This window comes from Papio anubis, chromosome 8, assembly GCF_008728515.1.
Source record: "Papio anubis isolate 15944 chromosome 8, Panubis1.0, whole genome shotgun sequence".
In the NCBI taxonomy this organism is placed as follows: domain Eukaryota; kingdom Metazoa; phylum Chordata; class Mammalia; order Primates; family Cercopithecidae; genus Papio; species Papio anubis.
The window spans coordinates 29,077,209-29,104,870 of NC_044983.1; the positions used below are offsets into that span (position 1 = coordinate 29,077,209).

Below are 27,662 nucleotides of genomic sequence, written 5' to 3' on the forward strand. Positions count from 1 at the left end.
TAGATATAAAAAAATGTTTTTGAAACAGTCTTACTCTGTCCACCCTGGTTGGAGTGCAGTGGTATAATCCTGGCTCACTGCAACCTCTGCCCCTGTGCTCAAGCAATCCTACTTCAACCTCCCAAGTAGCTGGGACTACAAGTGTATGCCACCATGTCTGGCTAACTTTTTGTTATTTTTAGTAGAGATGAGGTCTCACCATGTTGCCCAGGCTGGTCTTGAACTCCTGGACTCAAGCAGTTCGCCCACTTTGGCCTCCCAAAGTGCTGGGATTACAGGCGTGAGCTATAGCACCCAGCTGCATATAGGTTTCTTTTTTAAACTTCTGAACTAAGACATATTGAACAGCTGTAAGAGAAACCTCTTAGAGCAGAGCTGAGACAACTGTCAGTAAGGGCTCTGGAGGCCAGACTGCCTGGTTTAGATCTGCGTGCTCCCATTTACTAAACTCTGTGACCCTGCAATAGTCATTTCCTCTATGTCCCAGTTTCCTTATCTTTAAGTAAGATAATAGGAAATACATCATAAGGGATTTTGTATAAAATAAATCAGTACCAAGTACATATTAAACGCTTTGGACAATTTGTTAAAATGTATTTAATATAGGACTTTTAACTCCTTGATAATTATCTTTTGAAAAAAATATCTGTCCTATTTCTCCATTCGGATGATAATGGTCAAGAAGACAGGCTTCGTTAGCCACTTTTGAATATTCACTACACTGGGCATAGGCTTGCTCTACAGAAAAGCTACTCAATAAATATTGGTCCCTCACTCAGTGTTCGCAATATTGAACTCTCCCTTAAGAAGCTTTTAAAATTCACGTCCTTCCAAAAAATGTTTTCTATGTTAAAACATTTAATTTTATGTTTAAGAAGTAAACATTTGCAAGGTATCACCTATACATATAATTTATGTATCATTTTATAGATAATATGAATTGTTTAAATCAGTATTATAGTTAAATTCATTTTGCCAGACAATTTACCATTCTCAACATTTAGAATTCTGCAGACTACTTGTTTGCTTATGAGTAGACTTGTTTTCAAAAAGAATACTTATAAAAGTTATGTTTTAAATCATTCATACCTTTAGTTTTTTACAACTGGAAACAGTAGTATTTTTCTGTTGTTCCTGAGAGTCTTCACATTTGTCTACAGTGCTAGGTCGTTTTTTAGAGGAATTTGAAATGTTTTTGTTTATGCACTCTGATATTGGGGGCACCATCATAGAAATACTAAATTTATTGTTATTTTCCCCAGGTTTTACAACGTGAATATTCATTTTGTCTTTTCTCTTCAGCTGTAAAATCTTCCTTCCATTATACAGCATTTGGCATAGAAAAAAGGAAATAGTTAGTTCAGCATTTTTAGCACATATAATCTTCATATGTTCAATCGTTTTCATGACTTTCATAATATGGGCCATTTTTCCTACATCTTTCCTAGGGGCAGACATTACATTCTTCAGCAGTGTAGAAAATTGATTGTAGTTGTATTCTAACTCCATCATGGTGCTTCCGTAATTTATGGATGTTATATATGGCACAAAGTCAATATATGTGGAAATAAAATACTTGGAGTTCTTCAGAAGCTTTTTTATTTCTGAAAGTTCTTGAAGTTCTCTTGAGAGCAAATGAATAGCATATGAGCGATTAACAGCTTCATCATATTTGTAGATAATATCCAGATCTTTCTTAAGTTCGGAAATAGCACTCTCTATCACTTTCCAAAGGCAAACATCTGTTGAGTTATCTTTAAGAAATGAAAAAGAAGTCATTTTTTCTTGGCACTGAACCAGCTCAGGAAGAAGTGACAAATCAAACCAAAGCATACCTCGAAACCTCTGTTTGTCTAGTTTCTTTGCTATTGAGTTTTTAAGAAAGTGAATTGTTTCTGAGACCATGACTATTTCAATATACATTTCAATAGCTTCAGGCTTTAAAAGTATAGCCTCATGGCTGTGGTTTTTCACCACATCTAAAACATTTTCTTCTGTGATAAAAATATTATCCATGTTATCATCTTGTAGCATTTGAAAGTATTTTTTTAAAATTTCTAAGTGATCTGTACATCTCAAGGTGAGATCTTGTAATTTTTTAAGGTCTGCAAATTCAGCTTGATCCAATATCTCACTAATACAATAAATATCTGGGTGTGTAAGCAAACTACTGCTAAACTTAGAATTTTCTATGCCAATGGTTGCTTTGTTTATTGGATGATCTGATTTTCTGGAGGCAATTATAGTATCCTCCTCAAGCCCAACAGGGGAAATTGGCTCATTGTTTAAATCCTTAGACAAAGTATCATATATCTTCTGCAACTTAGAAAAAGCACATTTATTCACTCTGAGTAGCCTTTCTTTGTCCTCCTTTTGTGAGTATTTTTTGCTGAAGGATTGTGTTTTCTCTTTCCAAACAAGATTTTTTGCAGCATCAAAAAAGATATGTTCCAGACCATAAAGAGATATTTTAATACGTACCGCCTCACTGTTCTTAATAAAATTAACCTTTGAGGAGATCATTTCTATTATAATCCACAGATGGTCCTGTTTTCCTGGATACGAATGAACTTTAGGAGAGTCCTCACATGCACTGATCAACTTTAAAGTACTTTTTCTTAAGATTTCCAGGTCTTCTAAACTATCTCCAAAGTTAACTCCACAAGTAAATGGAACAGAAAGAGAAAAGTCAAAGCAATCAGAACAATGCTCCATTATGGCTTCACATTCATTAACCTGTCGTTTGTACTTTAAGAATACATAGTATGAATTCTTTTCCCTTTTTGTTTCTTCAAGTAATTCAACTAATTGATCATGGTAAGTCTGTAACTCACAGAATGCATTATATTTTAATCTTCCTTGGAAACCAGGATAGAAATTAGACTGCTGTTGAAATCCACGTGGTTTTCCAAGAAGCTCAGCATACAGTGTTTCATCATACCAAAGCAAGCTTCGGAATGTTGGTTCACCTTCTAAGCGCCTTTTTTTGTTTTCAATGAATTGAATTGTTTCCATCATCATTTGAAGTTCTACCAAAGTGTCAACAGCAGATGGTTTTAATGTGTGTTTGCAATTATTCCATAGGTTTTGGTCTACCAACAGTTCTCTTGAAATCAGGATTTGTTCAACTGAACATTCTTGCTTTCTTTCAAAAGCTTCCACAAATAAAGGGAGAATATTTAGACAAACCTTAGTTTCTTCCTGTAGAATCTGCAAAGATGATGCTTCATCTGCCCTCTGCAAAATTTGAGACAGATTAGCTATAAAGGCCGTATGATTAGCTGAGCAATGTTTTTCTTTAAGTTCACTTATGTATGATGCAGGTTTCTTCAGAAGAGTAGTGACTTTACAGGTTTCAGAGTGGGCAGGTAAAATAGGTGTATGATTAACTCCTAGAATCCCTGGTTTGGAAATATAGGCTATTTCTGAATGTAATGTCAAGTCAGACTGCGAGTCATTAGTAACTTTAATTTCCGCCTTCTCTGTTTTGTTAAGTGGATTAGAAACTGTGTTCTTCAGAGAGACTGACTCAGTAGTATTATTTTTAGTGCTTAGATGGGAATCAATCAAATTAGTTTTAATAATTTTCTCATTTAAGCAAGATTCTTCTGAAATCTGATTATTTTGATTTTTGTACTCAGTATTAACAGCTGATCCTTCAGTCATGCTACTTTTGTAAACAGAATCTTTTGCTTTTTCCACTTGTTTAACTTTCCACATTATTCTGTCCTCAGTGTCTTTCTTCACAATACATGTTTCTGAAGAGGGGCCTTTTACATTATCTTTTAAAAGCAGAGAACTATCACTGGAAGATAATTTCACTATATTTTCCCCATAACTTCTACTTTCTTCAGTTACTGATGCTATATCCAACTCATAATTCTCAGTGACATTTGTTTCATTCCCATCTGTATGGAGGCAATTACCTGAAGAGCACTGTTCCGTCTTAAGAAGCTCTTTTCCTCTACAGCTCTGCTCACAGCATGGTATAGTAGTGGATGCTGCAAAAGAATCTATAGTAAGAATTCTCTGTTTATCCAAGTAAGATTTTGAAGATTCTCCCTCACTATCTGTCACTGCCGAGGCTGATAACTGAGGAATACTGTACTTTTTGCTTGCTATCAAAGTTAGGTTTAATGGGTCCATAAGGAAGTTTCCTGTAATAATGCTTTGCTCGCATCTCTCGATAGGAGCTGTCCACTTTACTTCCAGGTTTCTTTTATAATTAGATAAAGTAAGGTTTTCTTGTTGGTAGAGATCATTTAAAAAGTGCTTCACATTCGAATCTAACACTGAAATAAGTACATCAGTTTTCACCTTTGTGCAACCTATGCAAGTTGCATCATAATCGTTGCCTGTACTATAATGTATATTTTCTTTTATGCAACTTAAAGATACGGAATTACTTTCATTTATTACTTGATTAGCCTCACAACTGTTTTCTTTAGTTGTATCTTTAACATTATGATTTGCCGAATGTTTTTCAAGCTTTTCATATTTACTAATGCTAGATAAAAACTTTGTATCAATTTGATTTTCTTTTTCAATTAGTTTCTCATCTGAGTGATCTAGGGAAAACCGACATCCAGTTTTTCCAGAAAAGGGCTGATGTTCTTCTGATAAACTTGGATTGCTTACACTGCTATTATAATAAACTGACTGACTTGTACTTTGGGATGTGGAAGATATAGGCAACTGTGATTCAGGATGTTCCTGATTATGAAATTCTTCCACGTGAATAGTGGGGTGACTTTTTGAGACACCGCTAGCCATACTTTTCCTAGAAAGGCATTGTTTCTCTCCACTTGTATTGTAAGACTTGTGCTTTGACACATAGGTTAACGATTTAGAAATATCAGCTTTTGGAGCTCTTTTCTTTCTCCGTTTGTCATATTTTCTTTTTGACAAAAAATGCTTAGTAGAATAATATTTTCTTTGAGACACAGAACTATAATCTTGAAGGTCACAACTTTCCCAGAAATTATTGCATATTATTGCATATGATTTTGGTAATGGGCCCTTTCTTTTTTCTCCTACTTTAGTTATAAGCTGCAAAGATGTGTGAACTCTTCTATGAGCTTTTTTTAAGTGAGTAACTGCTTTGTCTAGTTTTTTGGAAAGACATTTGCTTTTGCATAAAGATGCTTCACCACTTAGGATATTTAGGACACTCTTAATGTGCTTTTCTGACTGTGAAAATGTTTTAATTCGTCCTTGGGATAATGAAGAAAAACACTCAGATGAGTCTTGACTGGTTAGGCTCCTCTTTCTCCCATAAATTTTATGTTGTCTTAAATCTTCATGTATGTTCTGATCCCTGGAAGACGTATGTAGCTTCCTTTTGCTAATTCTTGATTCTACCTCCTTTTTATTTTTGGTATCATTATAGTCAGTTTTTGATTTTGTAAAGAAACATCTGCTTCCATTATCTACTGTTGTGACATTAGAAGGTTCACTAGACAAAGATTCACTGTTTTGATTTTTAGACCTATGATTCACATCTGTATTATGACTCAAGTCAAAAGAAAGGGAGATTTCAGATTTACTCATTGGTCCTGATTCTTGCCTTATATTATCAACTTTATCTTCACATGGATAATCCGAATTTTCACCAGAAGGCTGGGAATAAATGTCAAATCCTAGAATTTCTCCATCTTCCTTATTTATTTCTGGTTTTGTGGCTTCAGTTACATGTGTGCAGAAATTATCTTTCAATGCAAGGGACTCAACTGTCGGGCTGAATCCTGGCCTAAATATGTTAGTAATTCTAATTTGTAGATCTGGAAGTAAAATTGGGCTGGGAAGCTCCGTTTCACTGCTTTGTGTAGAGGAATAAAAATAGTTACTTTCCTTAGAATAATGCTGATCACTATTTTCCCTTCCTGCGGTGCTTTCCAAAACTTCCATCTCCCCATTATCGAGTGCTAATATACCTTCCCAACTGATACGAGACTTCAGAGCCTTGTATGAGGTCACAAATTCCTCACAAAGCATGTTTTCATGGCTGTGTGTATCTTGTTGAAATATAAAAGCATCATCACAATCTTCTAATTCTATTTCAATTTCACTTTCCAATTCAATGCTTTGAAGAACTAAGTTCTCATTTATTGATTGATGAAAAGATTCTTGTGATTTATTTTTATCCTTATCAATTTCACAATCGGAAACCCTATGTTTTACTAACAAACCAAAATCTGGACTTTCAGAAGAACAAGTTTCTTTAAACTGGTTTATTTGGTGTTCGTCATTACTTATGCTTAATACAGGCATAGTAGCACTAGCTATCTGTACTGCAGCATTTGAGGCTACACACACTGAAGAGCTTGCAATTTTGGGAAACGCTGTGGAAGCCAAATGCTCTACACTTCTTCCAGTATTTTCAGTATCTTTTTGTTTCATGGCACTAATGGTATCTTCTTCACTCTCTAATAATGCAGTTGCTGCTGACACATATTTTTCTCTGCAAATCAAGTTAAATGTAGCAGAAAATTCTTCAGAACTCAAAATTTCTATATTGTTGTAATTTTTGTCCTCCTTTTCATCTATATAGCTGAAATTTTCATTTGTATGAGAATCCTGCTTTTTGTCTCCATATATATTCTCTCTGTTGTTTTCTACAGATGAAGCATTATTCTCTTTAGCCTCATTTTGGCTTTCTTTATAATTATCTCTTTGTTCTTTGAAATTAACATTCAGGCATATATCGTTTAACTGTGAGTTACAGAACAGACTGTGATCCTGACCCCTATCTTCAACATAAGCAGTTTCTTTATAGTCTCTCTGAATGTCCTCTAATGACACTGGTTCATTTTCATTTTTCCCGTGGACACATACATGTTTTCTAGTTATGCTGCAATTTGAATTGTCATGAGCTGTTTCTATGTTATAAGAAGAAATAACTGTATCAATGAGCATTTCTTTGGCCTCGGGTATGTCTTTTGGTTTCGGGAAAGCTTCAGTTATAATGCTAGCACAATTTGCATTTATTTTCCCCAATTTCAGTTCCATTAGCTTTTGAGAAATGGCTAAACTTGTGTGAATGTTATCCTTATACTCCACAGAGTGCTGAGGATGCTTTTGTGACAGGCTCTCTAAACTTGGAGTAATTTGCCATTCCAATGCTAGATGATCTAGTTCATCCTTATCCTTTATGGTAGATGTAGAAGATTTTGGTATTTCTAACTCTTGAGTAATTAATATTTTATCACAGCTTTTCTCGAAAGAATTATGACTCTCACTTTCTTTGTATTCTTGGTGCAAAACAATGTAATTATCCATTGGACTGATTTTTGTTTCATTAGTGAAATCATTATCAATTTCTTTCCACGAAGTTTGCTTTTCTTCATGTTTGGAATTGTCCTTCAGGTCAGTGGAGTTTTTCATCTTTCCAGTATTTTGAAGGTATTCATCAATGCTTACTTTCTTTTTGAGTGGAAAAATTGTAGACATTTGGTGACCAGTCTGATAAATGGTTTTTAAATCAGAAGACTGCGATTCCTGAGAAATACGACTATTATACTCTTTTTTATAAGCATTACCCGACTCCTGTTGGGCTCTTTGAACCTTCTCCTCACTGTGGTTTTGGTTCTTAACCTCTGACACTACATTTGACACAGAAATTGGGAAGGAAAAATTGCCTTGGTCCTTACATTGCCTGGCCATGGTAACTTTATTGGGAGGTACGCAGTCATAGTCCTCAGAGCCTGTGTTGTGAGCCCAAGATTGTGAATCATTAACACAAGTTTTAAAGCAAGGGGCATCCAAACAATTAGTAAGAACAGCACAATCACCAGGGACAACTTCTGAGGAGGAGGCAGAATTAGATGGTGTTGATTTTATTTCTGAATTAACATTATCTAAACTCTTCTCAAACTGCAAAATCTCATTTAAGCCTGCAGTATTACTCTGTTCTCCCATACTTTCTTCTCTCCTCATCAGTCTTGGGTCTTTGATGAATTTTGAAGTAGTAACTGTGCTTGAGCCAGTATTGTTGGGAAGAGGAAAAGCAGCATTAAGACTACTTAAAATATTTTTAAGACTTGTCCAATTTAACAAAAGGTCACCATTAACACTTTCTTTGGCATCACTGGGCATAAGTGAAAGGTCTGAATCATGTGCAAGTACTTGAGAAGTGTCTCTAATTTCTGCTAAATTGTGCTCTGCCTGTCCATTGTATGTTTCAGGTATAGAAACGTTTCCATTTTGTACATTTCCATAGGAGTTAGAAATATGTGAGTTGAAAGGATTTATCTCTGAATTTAGTACATTGCATAAACAGTTTTCTTGAACAAATGGATCTACAGGTTTCTTGAAATGCTCAAAGATGACAGTAGCATCTTTTCCTTTTCCAATTCTTTTGGCCACTGTACAGTTATTCAGAGAGCATGTTCTTTCTGTGGAAATAATAAGACAAATTTGAAAAAAATGTGTTTCTATAGACAACTTTTATACAGGTACATTGTGTCAAGTAATTTTAATTGAAAGTTCAGCTAATAACCTAATGATGATTAAAATGTGTTTTCAACAGAAAAAGCAGAGAAGGGGATGATTAACAAATAAAATATAAATGATGTAGCATGAAATTCTCCTAGTCTAGAAACCTTAATAAAGAATATTTGCCATGAAAATTTAATTCTGACAAACAATAGAAAAAAACTGAATAGGGGCCGGGCACGGTGGCTCACACTTGTAATCCCATTACTTTGGGAGGCCGAGGTGGACATATCATGAGGTCAGGAGTTTGAGACCAGCCTGGCCAACATGGTGAAACCCCGTCTCCGCTAAAAATAATTAAAAAAAAATTGCCAGGTGTGGTGGTGGGTGCCTGTAATCCCAGCTACTCAGGAGGCTGAGGCAGGAGAATTGCTTGAACCTAGGAGGCGGAGGTTGCAGTGAGCAGAGATTGTGCCACTGAACTCCAGCCTGGGCAACAGAACAAGACTCCATCTCGCAGGCTGGGGGCAGAGGTGGAGAAGAATAAAACTAAATAGGAATAAAAATATTTTCCCAATAGATAACAGCTCTCTTATATTAATTTTCTATATTCAGATGTTTAATATTAGTATCTACATGTAAGAAGGCAAAATAATCTCCCTCTATCTACTACCATTACCTTGCTTCTCCCTCTACCATGGGAGAAAAAAAAGGAAAGGAACGGAGAGTGAGGTGGAAAAATAGGGAAAGGAAACCCCAAAAAGTTCCATAAAATCTTTCCCAAGAGCCAAAGCAAACTACTATTCCTCTTTTGCAGTAAAATAAATGTTCCTGCAAATAATTTATGTAAACAAAAACCTGGAAAATAAAAGCAAACTTTAAAAATAATTTATAAAAATTATTTCTAAAATTTCCTAAGAAACCTCATGTAATCATGAATTTACAAAATGCATATTTAACAAGTAAATAATAATTTCTCATAAATGTTCACCAAACATTCACAGCTAAGTAACAGACTAAAAATACCTTTACTAAAACAGGAATTAATGATGAGAAATTGCTTGTGACATCTACAAAATATATGAAGTTATCATGTCACTGATGAGTACCACAAGGTTCTTTTTCACAGTAAGAGAGCTATGTTGAAGATTTCTAAATTCTACTACCATTTGTGATTTTATTACTTACAGTAAGCTATCATGGAAATACGACCACATATGAAGAGATGTAGTTCTTAAAAGAGTAGGGAGTATAATGGAGAAGAAAATGGAAATGTAGACTCTTACACCACCTTATCCCAAAATAAAATTTGCTACTTAAAAAACTCCATAAAACTACTAGAAAAAAACCATGAATGGATGTTTTTATAATCTTGGCATAGGAAAGTACTTTTAAAGCATGACTGAAAATCAGAAAACATAAAAGTAAAACATGATGTCAATTACACATTAATTATTTTAATAGGTCAAAATGCATGATAAATAATACTCAAAGGAAAAAATAGGTAAAATTATCAACAAACACAAAAAGATGCCCCAACTCCACTAAATAAACAATAAGATCCATTAAAAAAAACTTTTTAAACTGGCAAAAATTTGAAAGGATGATTAATGCTATACAAATATAAGCACTATTTAATATGGTTCGTGGAAGTATAAATTGGTACAAATTTCCTGGAAAACCAGCTGACAGTATTCATTGATACATTATATGTAATCATTCAAAGCAACCATTCTTGCTCGTTTACTATTCTGATAAACTTGTACAAATACCCAAAGTTCTATGGACAAGGATTTTCAGTAAAATAACCCAAGACAGTTGAAAGCTAGAAACCTAACTATACATCAATATGAGACTGGCTAAATGAATGACATATCAAAAATGATAAAATTACTATGAACATACATTATAACAAATGTCCTAGAAGACAGAATGTTATGCAGCTATTACAAAGATTAAGGTGGATTAATATGGCTGGGCAAGGTGGCTCACGCCTGTAATCCCAGCACTTTGGGAGGCCGAGGCAGGCGGATCACTTGAGGTCAGGAGTTTGAAACCAGCCTGGCCAACATGGTGAAACACTGGTCTCTACTAAAAATACAAAAAACTAGCTGGATGTGGTGGTGTGTGCCTGTAGTCACAGGTACTCAGGAGGCTGAGGCAGAAGAATTGCTTGAACCTGCGAGGTGGAGGTTGCAGTGAGCTGAGATCATGCCACTGCACTCCAGCCTGGGCGACAGAGTGAGACTCTGTTTCAAGGAAAAGGAGGAAAAAATGGGTTAATATATACCAATGTGGGAAAAGAAACCTAATTACTTAAGTTTACGCCGGGTGAATCTCCTGAGGTCAGGAATTCGAGACCAGTCTGGCCAACAGGGTGAAACCCTGTGTCTACTAAAAATACAAAAATTAGGCATGGTGGCATGTTGCCTGTAGTCCCAGCTACTTGGAAGGCTAAGGCGGGAGGATTGTTTAAACCCAGGAGGCGGAAGTTTCAGTGAGCCGAGATGGTGCCACTGCACTCCAGCCTGGGTGACAGAGCAAGACCCCATCTCAAAACAGGCAAACAAGCAAAAAACCCCTAATTGCTAAGTTTAATAATTTCACTTTTACAAATGAGTGATGAATGCATATTAACATACATGTAATGTTAACAAAAACTTATAAAATACATGGATGCCAGGTCCTGTTTTAAGTCTCTGATGTACACTAATTTAATCTTCATAACATTTCCATTTTATTGATGAGGAAGTGAAATTAAGAGCAATTTGCCCAGAATCACACAGCTTATAAACAGTAGAATCTTAATCTATATTATGCTATCTCTTTAAACTTGATAATGGCATTTTTACTTTATTCCCTTTTTGTTGGCATTCTCATCAAATGACAATTAATTGCAGAACAAATCCAACATCCTGGGAGCACCAAAATCTCACAAATCACCACTAAAGAACTTACTCATGCAACCAAATACCACCTGTTTCCCCAAAAACCTATGGAAATAAAAAAAATTTTAAAAAGTAGTAAGAAAAAACCCCCAACGAATCCAACATCTTCAATACAATATGGAAACTAACAAAACCAGATTACAATCAATAAAGTACACTACCAAATAGTTATTAGTACCATATATTTGGTGATGACAGAAACGTTATCTATGGTAGCCACTAGCCACATATGGTTACTGAGCATTGAAATGTGCCTGGTGTGACTGATAAATTGAATTTATAATTTTATTTAATTTTAATTAATTTAAATTTAAAGAGCCACATGTGACTAGTGGCTACTATATTAGATAGTGTAGGTCTGGTGTACTCTAGAGGGAGATGAGTATGCTGATAGCCAACACATGTGGCTATGACTGTTGGCATAATATAGGTATTCTCTAAAGTTAATCACCCTGAACGGCATCATCCTTTGATTAAAGTAGTAAGCTATAATACATTGGGGATGGGCTGCAGTAGAAGTGGGTAAAGGTCCCTATCTGTTATCTCTAATATAAGCCTTCTGGTTGAGGGGAAATGCGGACAGAACAACTAGGTAGAAAATCATCAAGGAAACAGAAGACTTGAACAAACTATAAAACAAGTAGACCTAACAGCCTATGGAACACCCTGCCTGGCAACAGCAGAATATAGCACAGTTGGCCCTATGTATTGGTTAGTTCCAAATCCATGGATTCAACCAATCATGGGTGAAAAATTAAAATAAAAACACAAAATAACAATAACAATAAAAATAATACAAATAAAAAACACAGTCTAACAACTATTTACATAGAACAAATATGTTATTGGTATTATAAGTAATATAGCGATAATTTAAAGTATATGGGAGGATGTGTGTAGGTTATATGCAAATACTGAGCCAGTCTGTAAAGGAATTTGAGCATCCACAAATTTTGGTATCCATGGAACATCCTGGAACCAATCCTCCCCCACAGATACTAGAGGACTACTGTATATTCTTTTCAGTTGCACATGGATCATTCTCCAGGAAAGACTATATGCTAGGTTATACAACAAACCTCAATAAACTTAAAGGAAAAAGATAATACAAATGGTTTTCCAACTACAATGGAATGAAACAGATATCAACAACAAAAAAATTTTGGAAATTTGCAAATACATAAAAAACACGGTCCGAAAAAAAGCCAATGAATTAAAGAATAACAGATCAAAAGGAAATTAGAAAATAAATTTGAGATAAATGAAAATTACAACGTAACATATGTTATGGGACACAGCTAAAGTAGTTGCTTCTAGAAATTTACAGCTATAAAGACCTATATTAGCAAACAAGAAATATCTGAAATCAAAACCTAACCATCCACCTTAAGACACACATACACATGAAATAGCAAACTAAATCTAAAGCAAACAGAAGAAAATAAAGAGAGGAAATTAATGAAATAGAATTATAGCAAAAAGAATAAAATCAAAATTGGTTCTTTGAAAAAAAAAAAAAGATAAACCTTTAGCCTGACAAAAAAAAAAAAAAAAAAGAAGACTTTAACTAGTAGACTCAGAAATGAAAGAGGGGACATTACCACTAACAGAAATAAAAAGACTATTAGACTATTAAAGGAATACTATAAACAAATGTATGCCAATAAATTAGATAACTGAAATGAAATGGACAACTTCCAATAAAAACAGCAACTACTGAACGTGATGCAAGAAGAAACAGAAAATCAGAACAGACCTACAACAAGTGAAGAAACTGAATTAGTAATTGAATACTACCCACAAGGAAAAACCCATTCCCAGATGGTTTCCTTAGTGAAGTCTACCAAATGTTTAAAGAAGAAATAATACCAATTCTTCATACATTATTCCAAAAAATAAAAGAGGAGAGAATAGAATACTTCCCAACTCATCCTATGGAACATATTACCCTACCACCAAAACCAGACAAAAACATCAAAAAAAATCAATAGACCAGTATCTCTTATAAATGTGGACACAAAAATCCCCAATAAAATTGCAGCAAACTGATTCCAGGAACATATACAATGAATTATATACCATGACCAAACCAAGGAACTGCAATGTTAACACCTAAAATCAATTAATGTAATACATTAGATCAATAAAAACAACAAAAAAACCCACACAACCATCTCAACAAAGAAAAATCGATTGAGAAAATCCAATAATCTAAAAACTCTCAATAAATCAGAAACAGAAGCAAATTTCCTCAACATGATAAAGAGCTTCTATAAAACCCCTACAACTGACATCATACTTCCTGGTAAAAGACTGGATACTTTCCCCCTAAATTCAGGAATACAGACAAAGATGTCTGCTCTTGCCACTTCTCTTACTGGAGGTACTTAGCCAGGGCAATTATGCAAAATAAGACTGGAAACAAAAAAGTAAAATTATCTCTATTCACAGATGACATGATCTTATATATAGAAAATCCCAAAGACCACTAAAAAAACTATTAGAATAATGAGTTCAGCAAGGCTGCAGGATACACTAACATTACACAAAAGTCAATTATATTTCTGTACATTTGGAATGAACAATACACTAATAAAATAAAGAATTCTATTTATGATAGCACCAAAAGAATAAAATACTTAAAAATAAGCTTAACAAAAGAAGTGCAAAACTCATATTCTGAAAACTATACTTCACACCCACTAGGATGGCTATAATCAGAAAGTCAAATAAGCTATGACAAGGATATGAAGAAATTCTCTCAGACACTGCTGGTGTGAATGTAAATGGTGCAGCCACTTTGGAAAATAGTTTGGCAGTTCCTCGATCAGTTACTACAGAGTCTTCATATAAACCAGCAATTCCACTCTTAGCTTTATTGTACTCAAGAGCCATGAAAACACATGAAAACACATATCCATGTAAAAACTTGTATGCAAACATTCATAGCAGAATTTGTAATTGTCAAACAATGGAAACAACCCAAATGTTGACCAACTGATAAATACAATATGGTGCAACTATACAACGAAATGGTTTCCATAAAAAAAAAATAAAGTACTGATACATGCTACAACATGGATGAACCAGGAAAACAATGTTAAGTGAAAGAAATCAGGCACAAAAAAGTCCAAAAATTATGATTTTACTTAAATGAAATGCCCTGATTAGGCATAAAAGTACATTAGTAGTTGCTTAGAGCTGGGGATCAGGGATATAATACCTTTTAAAGGGCACAAAGTTTCTTTTTCTTTTCTTTTTTTTTTTTTTTTGAGACAGAGCTTTGCTCTTCCGCCCAGGCTGGAGTGAAGTGGTGCCATCTGGGCTCACTGCATCCTCCGACCCCCAGGTTCGAGCAATTCTCCTGCCTCAGCCTCTCGAGTAGCTGAGATTATAGGCGCCTGGCACCACGCCCAGCTAATTTTTGTATTTTTAGTAGAGATGGGGTTTCACCATGTTGGCCAGGCTTGTCTCAAACTCCTGACCTCAGGTGATCCACCTGCCTCGGCCTTCCAAAGTGCTGGGATTACAGGCATGAGCCATGGTGCCCCGCACAAAGTTTCTTTAAAATGTTAGCTTAGGCTGGGTGCGGTGGCGTGCACCTGTAGTCCCGGCAACTGAAGGTGGAGATGGGAGGATTGCTTGAGCTTGGGAGGCGGAGACTGCAGTGAGCCAAGCTGTGCCACAGCACTCCAGCCTGGGTGACAGGGTGAGATCCTGTCTCAAAAACAAAACAAAAAACAAAACAAAGTACCTTAATTTTAAAACTGTGGTGATGATTGCACATATTTGTGAATATACTAAAAGCTACTGAATCTTACACTTTTAAATCAAATGAACTGACATACACCAACAATAGAAAATAAAATGAAATAGCTATTATTTAAAATAACATAAAATATCAAATGTTTAAAAAAAAAGGCATGCAAGATGTTACAGAGAAAATTATAAAATTGAAATACGTTAGAGATAACTGACATGGGAGAAATACAATGTTAATAGATTAGAAAACTCAATAAAGAAGACAATTTTCCACAAATTAATATATAGATTCAATCAATCTCAATCAAAATTCTGATAAATTTGTTGGCAGACCTTGATAAGTTGATTCTAAAATTTCTATGAACACCAAAGGACCAAAAGCAAAGATGAAGTATCAGTTATATAGGTATTAGTATTTTTTCTCTCATACAAAGTCCGGTATTAGTATTTTTAATGAAGTTACAATAATTAAGGCAAGATGCTCATGGCAAAACGATAGGCAAGGAGATGAATAGAAAGCCCAGTTAAGAGATCTCTGCAGCACTGCAGCCAACTGATATATTACAGAGGTGGTACTGCAGTTATTGATTAGTGGGGAAAATGGATTCTCCAATAAACTGTACTGAGACAACAATCAGGTTAGCATATGTAAACTAAAATAAATTGGGACTTTAAAAGAATCCTATCACACACCAAAGTCATTTTCAGGTAGGTAAAACAAAAATGGGAAAACATACCTATAAAGTTAAAAAAAAAACATAGAAAAATATCTTCATGTCCTAGGAAAAGCACTCTTATGAAAGACACATGTAGTAGTACTTATAATAAAAAGACATATCTGACATCAAGAACCGCTGTTCATCAAAAAACACTTGACAAAAATGAGAATACAAAGACACAAACTCAGAGAAGACACTCGCAACACATACAACTGACCCAAGAGCCAATATCCAATATGTAAAAGAATTCCTACAAATCAATAATGAAATAAAAATTAGCTCAATTAGAAAAAGTAGATAAAAGATGTGACCAGGAATTTCAGAAAAGTGGAAAATGAATGGCCAATACACCTATCAGAAACGAACCTAACTTATTTAGCATTTGAGGAAAAGCAAAATACAAAAGCAAATAAATGCTGTATCTACTAGTGTAGCAAAAACACTGAAAAAGTCTGATGGCACTAAGTTTGGTGAGGATACAAAAATCCTCAACTTCATTAATTAGGGAAAAACAAGTTAAAAACCACAATGAAAATAACATATCACATTCATTAGACTGGCAGAAACAAAACTTAAAAAAAAAAGCATAGGATGTGTTGGCAAGAATATAGAGTGATTATGTAATCTAATGCAAACCACTTTGGAAAATCATTTGATGCTGTCTTTCAGTTGAACATTTCTGCTGTAAATACATATTCTATGGAAAAATTCTTGGCACATATGCAATGAGACGCTTTTATGAATATTTAAAATAGCAATGTTTGGAATAAGAAGACTGGAAAGTGCCCAAATATCCTCAGTAGTATAGTGTACAGTGTGTCTACACAATGGAATACTCTCCATCCATTCATCCACGAAAATGAACAAACTACAGTTACACATATCAATAGGGAAGAATCACACAAACCTAATACTGAGCAAAATACCTGCAGTATGATTCTAGATCTATGAAACAGGTAAAACACAACTATTTTACTTGGAGATTCACTTTTTTTTTTTTTTTGAGACAAGGTCTCCCTCTGTCACCTAGGCTGGAGCGCAGTGGTGTGATCCTGGCTCACTGCAACCTCCACCTCCTGGGTTCAAGTGATTCTCCTTCCTCAGCCACCCGTGTAGCTGGGATTATAGGCACACGCCACCACACCTGGCTAATTTTTGTATTTTTAATAGAGTCGGGGTTTTGCCGTGTTGGCCAGGCTGGCCTCAAGTAATCTGCCCGCTTCCGCCTCCCAAAGTGCTGGGATTACAGGTATGAACCATTGTGCACAGCCAGAAAATAATACTGAGAAATTTTAAGACCAGCACAAATGCTAATCAAGTACAATCATATGTGTATCTTACCAGCTCTCTTAGGAAATCCTGATGAGAGGAATCTCAAAGATGTCATAAGATATCCATTATCTACTTTTGAACCAAGAAATTTTACTGTTACTACAGCATATGGAAGACATTGCCTAGGTTTATCTACAGGCTTTGAAAGGACACTATATTCATAGAAGTACACCTAAAAGATAAAGAAGAAAACAGGTTCATGCTGATTAATTTTGGCAATCAGACTTGAATAAGTTCATATTTTAAAAAAATCAATATAATTGCATATTATTTATCTACTTCTATATAAACTTCTCCAGCTGCCTTGTTTAACCCTGATGTTTTTGAAGATGTACAGAATTCCTTTTTTTCCCCCACAGTTTTTTTTCTTGATAGGCTACCAACGTCTGCAGAAAAAGGCATAATTTGTTTTTAAATAAAAAATATTTTTTCATTAAAAGTTAAATGTTTTCCATACAGTCTCAACTATTATATTTGGTAGAAAAAATTAGGAAAATAACAATAGGTAGTATGTTTTACATGTGGGTACATGGATATACTTTCATAGAGAAGATTTATCTTCATTTAATCATGATTATATATAATCCATATATAATTTAATATTCTGTATAAAATTAAAGGTCCACAGAGTAAGTGAAATACGATAGATTACTGTTTCATCTAATGACTAATACATAAGACTTTTCTTTTTTCCTACTTTTGCAAAGTATAGAAGATAAAAATCTTATTTTGAAATAGCCTTGTTTTTTAAAATTAATATTATTTATGATTGATAAATCTTAACTATATATTTATGGGGCACAATGTGGTGTTTTGATATATGTATACAATGAGGAGTAATTAAATCAAGGTAATTAACATGTCCATCACCTCACTCATCACTTTTTATGGTGAAACACTGGAAATTTCCTCTCAGCAATTCTGAAATAATACATTATTATTAAGTATGGTCACCCTGCTTTGCAGCCTTGTTTAAAAGAGAAGTTGGTATATTTTGAAAGTTAGTAAATAATCTATATAATATCTAAATAAAAGTAGCCACTGTACTTTGAACAGAGTTAAATGTAAATTTTCAAACTTCTTCACTAATATTCTCATATGACAAATATTAAAATGGCTTTCGCTGTTTGCTTAAGTTTTATATTGAATGAATTAACAGGTTTTCATTTAACATTTTGGGAATGTAAGTCTTGAAGCATACAATGTGAAACAAGTACTTTTCAAGAAATCAAATGAACCATTAACATACTGCTGAACTGTAGGCTTGCAGTTCAATGGTATCTTTCAAAGAAGGTGCATTTCTTGACATATGGCAATCAAAGTTAGGAGAAGGATCCAAAGAAACTTTATTTTTATCCACAGAAGGCTGAATTTTCTTCACTTTTCCAAAGAGAACCTAAAAAAAAAAAAAAAAAAAGCCAAAAAAAGTACGTAAAAATATACCAAGACATTTCTAAACTGTCACATTTCAAACATAAAAGGCCAACATTGTTTTGGTTTTCTGAGACAGGGTCTAACTCTGTTCACTCCAGGCTGGAGTTGCAGCCTTGACTTCTCAGGCTCAAGCGATTCTCCCACCTCAGCCCCACTGAGTAGCTGGGACCACAGGTGCACATCACCATACCCAGCTAATTTTTCTAGGGACCAGGTTTCACCATGTTGCCCAGGCTGGTCTTGAACTGCTGGGTCAAGCAATTCTCCTACCTTGGCCTCCCAAAGCACTGGGATTACAGGCAGGAGCCACGGTGCCAGGGCGTGATTTTTTTAAGAAGTAGAAATATGAATGGAAAGATAATCCATTTTCTAGATGAATGGGATGACTCAACGTGGCAATTATGCCAGTTCTCCCCCAAACTAAACTCTAAGATTAGAGTAATTCCAATAAAAATTTCAGAGAATCTATCTTTTTTTTTTTTTTTCCCAGACAGAGTCTCACTCTGTCCCCCAGGCTGGAGTGCAGTGGTGTGATCTTGGTTCACTGCAGCCTCCATCTCTTGGGTTCCAGCGATTCTCCTGCCTCAGTCTCCTGAGTGGCTGGGATTACAGGCATGTGCCACCATGCCCGGCTAATTTTTGCATTTTTAGTAGAGATGGGGGTTTTGCCATATTGGCCAGGCTGGGCTCAAACTCCTGAGCTCAGAAATTTTTTTAAAGTCTGGGTTAGCAATTGACAATGATGGAACAGGACAAGTGACTTGCAATTCTGGATATAGAAACATTTTTAAAAAGGATAGTACTACCACAAGAAAAAGCAGAGAAAAGACCAAAATGAATAAAAAACAGAATGAAAGAAAAAGCCTGGAGTAAGCCCACACATGTATTAAAAATACTAAAAATACAGTATATTATATTAAAAACACTATTTGAAATAAGAAGTGATTATTCAATTAATGATGTGGGACAACAGAAAAAATTAAATTCTTTTCTTATCATGTTAAATATTTAAGTATTAAAAATACAATGAAAATACTGTAGAAAGAAACATAGGCCAATATTTATTCAATCTCAAAGTGATAAGTATTTTCTAAGAATATGTGCCAGTAAAATGAAACAAAAACATATAAACTTCACAACACAGTATTCTAAAATTTCTGCCCATAAACAACAAATGATTTAAAAACTAAAACCATGAACATAAATGACAGTATTTTATTACTGTTATTTTAAATAGATTAATACATTCATTCAACAATCAAAACAATACTAAGAATAAAGTGGTATGCTGAATTGGATCCTGGAACGCAAACAAACGTAAGTAGAAAAATTAGCAAAAGCCAAATGAAGTCTGTAATTTAGTTAACGGTGTGACAATGTCAGTTTCTTAGTTTTGACAATCATGCTGTATTTGTGTAAAATTTAACATCAGAAGAAGTTGGGTGCATTATATACAAGAGCTCTCTTTACTATCTTTGTAACTTTTCCATAAATCTAACATTATTCTAAGTATACTAAAAAATTAAAAACGTGAAATGATAAAACATTATAGAGAGAGAAGCCTAGCTCTAAAAATATGCTTTAGGCAATAGATAATGCTCACACACCAACGCAAAAAAGGGAAAACCGCCCCCCCCAAAACTGTCAAGGAATATAAATAAGCAGTTCACTAAATACAGTCAGCAAATATATTCAACAGAAACTTTAAACTCAGGAATAATCATAATGAAGAAATAATTAAACCAATAAAGAGAAACTACCACACATTAGACTGGCAAAAGTTTTTTTAAAAGTTCAGTATAGGCTGGGTGCGGTGGCTCAAGCCTGTAATCCCAGCACTTTGGGAGGCCGAGACGGGAGGATCATGAGGTCAGGAGATCGAGACCATTCTGGCTAACATGGTGAAATCCTGTCTCTACTAAAAAATACAAAAAACTAGCGGGGCGAGGTGGTGGGAGCCTGTAGTCTCAGCTACTCGGGATGCTGAGGCAGGAGAATGGTGTAAACCTGGGAGACAGAGCTTGCAGTGAGCTGAGATCCGGCCACTGCACTCCAGCCTGGGTGACACAGCGAGGCTCTGTCTCAAAAAAAAAAAAAAAAAACAAAGTTCAGTATAATATATAGGTTTACTGAGGTTGTAAGATAACAGGCATTCTTTTTTTAAAAATGTTTTATTTTCTTTTTAATTGATGTGTAACAATTGTCCATATTTGTAGGGTACAGTGTGATGTTTTGATACATGTATACATTGTGTAATGATCAAATCAGGGTATTTAGTATATCCATCACCTCAAACCTTTATTTCCTCATGGTGAGAACATTCAAAATCCTCTTCTAATTATTTTGAAATATGCAATAGAATACTGAGAACTATAGTCATTCTGTTGTGCAACATAGCACCAGAACTTATTTTTTTTTTTTTTACAAGAAAAAAAACCCCATCAAAAAGTGGGCAAAGGATATGAACAGACACTTCTCAAAAGAAGACATTCATACAGCCAACAGACATATGAAAAAATGCTCATCATCACTGGCCATCAGAGAAATGCAAATCAAAACCACAATGAGATACCATCTCACACCAGTTAGAATGGCAATCATTAAAAAGTCAGGAAACAACAGGTGCTGGAGAGGATATGGAGAAATAGGAACACTTTTACACTGTTGGTGGGACTGTAAACTAGCTCAACCATTGTGGAAAACAGTGTGGCGATTCCTCAAGGATCCAGAACTAGAAATACCATTTCACCCAGCCATCCCATTACTGGGTATATACCCAAAAGATTATAAGTCATGCTGCTATAAAGACACACGCACACGTATGTTTACTGAGGCACTATTCACAATAGCAAAGACTTAGAATCAACCCCAATGTCCATCAGTGACAGACTGGATTAAGAAAATGTGGCACATATACCATGGAATACTATGCAGCCATAAAAAAGGATGAGTTCATGTCCCTTGCAGGGACATGGATGCAGCTGGAAACCATCATTCTCAGCAAACTATCCCAAGAACAGAAAACCAAACACTGCATGTTCTCACTCATAGGTCGGAACTGAACAATGAGATCACTTGGACACAGGAAGGGGAACATCACACACCGGGGCCTATTGTGGGGAGGGGAGAGGGGGAGGGGGAGGGATAGCATTAGGAGATATACCTAATGTAAATGACGAGTTAATGGGTGTAGCACACCAACATGGCACAGGTATATATAGGTAATAAACCTGCATGTTGTGCACATGTACCCTAGAACTTAAAGTATAAAAAAAATTTAAAGGCCGGGCGCGGTGGCTCAAGCCTGTAATCCCAGCACTTTGGGAGGCCGAGACGGGCGGATCACGAGGTCAGGAGATCGAGACCATCCTGGCTAACACAGTGAAACCCCGTCTCTACTAAAAATACAAAAAACTTAGCCGGGCGAGGTGGCAAGCGCCTGTAGTCCCAGCTACTCGGGAGGCTGAGGCAGGAGAATGGCGTGAACCCGGGAGGCGGAGCTTGCAGTGAGCTGAGATCCGGCCACTGCACTCCAGCCTGGGTGACAGAGCGAGACTCCGTCTCAAAAAAAAATTTAAAAAAATTAAAACAAACAAAAAACAGGCATTCTTACACACTGTGGATGGAAATGTCCATTAGTGCAACCTTTCTCAGGACAGTTGAGCATTACACAATCAAAAGATGTAAAAATGTACATACTTTTGATTTCTAATTTGACACCTAGGAATAAACCAATTAATTCTTAGCAAAGAATCATTTGTGTGTGTAAAATGTACCAACAAGGACAATCCATGTAGTATTTAAGAGTATAAAAACAAAACAAACTAAACACCAAATAACTTATATCCTAACATTACAGAACTTGTTGGGCAAATATGGCAGGTCTACAATGTAATACTATGCAGCTGCTCAAAAGGATATTACAAAAGAATACTTAAGGGCTTAGAAAATGTTTATTGTATAATATAATCACTGAGAAAAGCAAGTAAAATACAAAGCAACAACTAACTTTAATTACAATTATACCTGCATGTCTATATACATGAATAGATGACTAATACACATACACAAAAAACCCTGTGGTTACTGCTGGGCTTTTTGGACCCTTTACAATGTTTCAAATTTTCTAAAATCCTTATCTATTACTTTTTAACATAAAAGTAAATTATGCTTAATTTGATATTTGAGATCAAAAAAATTGTAAGGAATTACATCACAGGAACCATTGATTTTCTGTAGCTATACACACAATTCCAAGCTGTTTTCATGCAAATCAGGATACCTACTGAGATTTTAATAGTCCTGGCAAAGCTTAACCAGAGTAAATTTTTTTTCTTTTCTTCACCTTTAGATTTCTCTTTACGCTTATTTCTCCAAGAAAAACGACCAGAGTAAATCTTAACCAATTTATCTGTGGATGCCTGTGATTCTGCTATGAGACTTATTTTTAAGATTTTGAATAGCTTTTACAATTTCAGAAAAGTTGTAAAAATAGTTCAGAGGTCAATTGGGAAGATGGTAGAGTAGGAGGTATCAGAAATCTGTCTCCCCACATAGACAATAACTGCACTGGTAAAATCTGTCTGGTGTAACTATTTTGGAACTCTGGAGCCTATTGAAGGCTTGCAACTTTCAGGGGAACGCTTGGATAGCATACAGGTTGGGCATCCCTTATCCAAAATGCTTAAAACCAGAAGTGTTTCAGATTTTGAATTTTTTTGAATTTCAGAATATTTGTATTATACTTACCAGTTGAGCATCCCTAATAAGGAAATCTGAAACTCTAAATGCTCCAATTAGTATTTCCTTTGAGTGTAATGTTGGCACTCAGAAAATTTCAAATTTTGGAGCATTTCAGATTTCAAATATTTGGATTAGGGATGCTCAACCTGTATTATGGTTAATTTCAGTCAATTTCAGTTCTCAGCATAGTGGCAGCCACTCTTGGTGCCCCATGGCAGGCAGCTGTACAGTGTTCCTGGAGCAGCTTGTACATGTGTTCCTGGCCATAATTTTTGTAGGCCAGAGTGGGCAATAATAAACATAGGGGATATGTGTTCTCATCACTGAGTGCTGCTTCTATTAATAACAGAGGAGTAGCCAGAAGTGGCAGGCATTGCTGCATCTATACCATTGTTGCAAGCCCCTCCTGGCCTGGCTGAAATGACACCCATGGGATTAAAGAGCCAGTGCCTTTTTTCCCTTCTTCATTTTTTTCTTTTCCCCTATTTTGGAATCAGACATAAAAAAATACTACACTCAAAAGCAACGACAGATACAGGAGAAATCAGAAAATCAGCACACAGAGGGAAAGGTGCAGGCTCAGAAAAGTCTGAGAAGTTTGTACCTCAGATTGATCCTTTGCACAGAGATAGCCTACAACAATCAAAAAACAGAAACACAAAACCACAACCAAACCCTGGGAGGAGATGATTTCCAGAGTTACCACGTTACTAGATGAAATGTCCAGTTTTCCACAAAAAAAATCACCAGGCATGTAAAGAAACAGAAAAGTATAGCCCATTCAAAGGAAAAAAATAAACAGAAATTGTCCCTGAAAATGACCTGATGGCTGATCTATTAGACAAAGACTTTAAAACAACTGTCTTAAAGATGCTCAAAGAGCTAAGTATGTGCAGATAGTAAAAAACAATGTATGAACAAAATGGAAATATCAACAAAGAGAAAACTTAAAAACCAGAAAGAAATCCTATAGCTGAAAAGTACAGTAACTAAAACGAAAAGCTCTCTAGAGGGGTTTAAAGGCAGATTTGAGCAGGCAAAATAAAGAATAAGTGATCTTAAAGATTGGAAAATGAAAATTATTGAGTCTGAGGAACAAAGAGAAAAAAGACTAAAAAAAAAAAAAAAAAAAAAGCGAACAGAGCCTAAGGGACCTGTGGGGCACCATCAAGCGTAAGAACATATATGCTGTGGGAGTCTAAGAAGGAGAGAGAGAAAAAGGGCAGAGGGACTATTTGAAGAAATGAAGGCTGAAAACTTCCCAAATCTGATGAAAGACATATATATAAACATCTAAAAAATAGGTAGGAGGATCACTAGAGCCCGGGAGTCTGAAACTATGTCCTCAGGGAAAAAAAGAAAAGAAAGTTTTTACCGTAGCCAGCAAACTATCCTTCAGAAATGAAGGAGAAATAGAAGGGATACTTTCCCAGACCAAAAAAACAAACAAACAAACAAAAAGGCTGAAGGAATTTATTGTTATCAGACTAGTCCTACAAGAGATACTAAAGGGAGCTGTTCAAAACCAAAACGATGCTAATATGATTGCTATACTGATACTGTAATCATGATGTAAAAACCACTTGTATCTTTTTTTAAGACAAAATGAAAAAAACTTAACCACAATTTTTAAGAGACAAGCAATATACATAATACAAATTGTGATTATCAAAAATTCAAAATGTGGGAAGAAAAGGAAATTGGTGTGTATAGGTTTTTTTCTTTGCAATTACAGTTAAGCTGTATCAGTTTAAAATAACTTGCTATAACTACAAAATGTGTTATGTAAGCCTTAGGGTATCCAAAAAGCAGAAACACTAAAAATAAAAAGCAATGAATTAAAACATACTACCAGAGAAAATAAAACACAGAGGAAGACAGGAAGAAAGAGTTATGAAACAACTAGAAAACAAGCAACAAAATGGCAGTAGTAAGTTCTTACCTATCAACAACAACATTGTAAGCGGACAGAATTCTATTAGCACCTCAAAGAACTAGAAAGTGAGAGCAAACCAAACCCAGAATTAGTAGGGGGAAAGACATAATAAAGATCAGAGAAGAAATAAAATTAAAACTAAAAACAAAAAGATCACTGAAACAAAAAAGTTATTTTTTAAAAAAAGGTAAACAGAATATACAAACTATTACTTAGATTAAGAAAATAAGATAGAATACCCAAATAAATAAAATCAGAAACTAAAAGAAAACATTATAACTGAAACGACAGAAATAAAAAGGATCGTTAGAGACTAGTATGATAACTATACAGCAATAAATTGGAAAACCCCAAAGAAACAGATACAAAATCCTCAACAAAATATTAGCAACTGAATTCAACAACATATTAAAAATATCATTCATCATGACCAAGTGGGATTCATACCAGGGATGCAAGGATGGTTCATCATATGCAAATCAATAAATGTGATAAATCACATCAAGAGAATCAAGGACAAAAACCTATTATTTCATTAGATGCTGAAAAAAGCAGTAAAACTGAACATTCCTTCACAAAAAGTCCCAACAAATTGGGTATAGAAGGAATATATTTCAAAACAATAAAACTCATATATGACAAACCCACAGCTAATATACTGAATGGGGAAAAATTGAAAGCCTTTTTACAAGGATCTGGAAGAAGACAAGGATGCTCACTTTTACCATTTCTATTCAATATAGCTCTAAAAGTACTAGCCAGAGCAATTAGGCAAGTGAAAAAAATAAAGTGCATCAAAATGGGAAAGGAAGAAGTCAAATTATCCTTGCTTGTAGATGACATGATCTTATATTTAGGAAAACCTAGTGTCATTTAAAAAAACCCTCTTAGAACTGATAAATTTAGTAAAGTTGCAGGATACAAAATCAACAAACACTCATCATTAGTATTTCTATATGATAATAGTTATTCGTCTGAAAAGGAAATCAGGAAAGCAATCTCATTTACTACAGTTAGAAATGCTGCACTCTGAGCTTGCACCACTGAACTCCAGTCTGGGTGACGGAGTGACACTCTCTCTCAAAAAAAATGAAAGAAAATGGAACGGAGAAAGGGAGAAAAAAGAAGAAAACGGGAGAAAGGGGAAAGGGGAAAGGAAAAAGGGGAAAGGGGAAAGGGGAAAGGGGAAGGGGAAGCGGAAGGGAACGGAAGGAACACTTACCACTGGATGTTTGGAAAATGCTAATTTGGAAAACTAGAAAGTACAGAAAACTATACTGTCATGATCCCAAGATCATCACTCATAACAACTAAGCACATTTTATATCATTTGATATCTCATTTTTTAAAAATTTAAAAAGTTAAACATGATTGCATAAGCATTTTCCCACATCTTTAAGAATTCTCCATAAATCTAACTGCAACAGATACTTCTTATTTCAGAGACATAATATGTGATACATTCATAATACACTATTGCTGGACATTTACGTGGTGGCTAATTTTCTTCAATAAGGCTTTATGACACACACACACACATGCACGCGTGCACGCACACATGCATAAAATAGTTCAAAGGTCCCATATACCCTGTGCCCAGCTTTTCTTAACGTTAACATCTTACATAACCATAGCAAAATCATCAAAATTAAGAATTTAACATTGATACAATACTATTAACTAAAATAAACTACAGGAGTTTAAAAAGAACTAGCTTAAACCAAAATTATTATAATATAATGCTTTAGAGGAGGGTATGTAAAACACCATAGTACTTATTATGATAGAAATAAGAGAGTAAAAGGTGGGCCTATTAGAACAGAAAAATATATATATTGGGAAGACAAAGATGGAGGCTGCCTTTGCTTTTTTTTTTTTTTTTTTTTTTGCTTTGTGTTGCACACCCAAGTAAAGAGGAAAGGAGAACATTTTGAATAATGATGACAAAAATAATAAAAATAAGTATTACTTATTTAATAGACTGGAATTTAAAAACATTAACACTTTATATGGAAAGGATAATATGTTCAGGTCAATTTAAAGCAAACTGTCCATATACTTAATATTTGTTTTATGATACCTACCTTAAAAATTAAAATACTTTCTACAGTCATGCTTCGACTATGAGAATAATTCAAGGCAATATCAACATGTCTAAACATATAAATTCCAAGAAGAGGATTTCCTAGTATCTTCAATGTAGATGTTCTGGTACTTATTCCATTCTGATATATCTGGGCTACATCACTCTGCGGAAGTGCTAAAAAGCAGAAATGTTCTTCAAGTTCTCTGCAATGTCTTCCACTTTCACGCATCTCTGACCTAATGTAAAACAATGTATACAGTTAAAGATAA

At 34.9% G+C, this 27,662-nt stretch overlaps 1 protein-coding gene across 5 annotated transcripts in view; it reads right to left on the minus strand.

Moving 5' to 3' along the window:
* TEX15 (testis expressed 15, meiosis and synapsis associated) overlaps positions 1 to 27,662 on the minus strand; it is an 88,479-nt gene that overhangs the window by 9,479 nt on the left and 51,338 nt on the right. For all 5 annotated transcript variants that reach the window (XM_031669464.1, XM_031669466.1, XM_031669465.1 and 2 more), the window contains 4 exons: positions 27,392 to 27,629; positions 18,444 to 18,590; positions 17,204 to 17,366; positions 1,090 to 8,393 (listed from right to left, as the gene is read on the minus strand). In XM_031669464.1, coding sequence (XP_031525324.1) covers positions 1,090 to 8,393; positions 17,204 to 17,366; positions 18,444 to 18,590; positions 27,392 to 27,629 — 7,852 coding nt within the window. The remainder of the gene's footprint in view (positions 1 to 1,089; positions 8,394 to 17,203; positions 17,367 to 18,443; positions 18,591 to 27,391; positions 27,630 to 27,662) is intronic.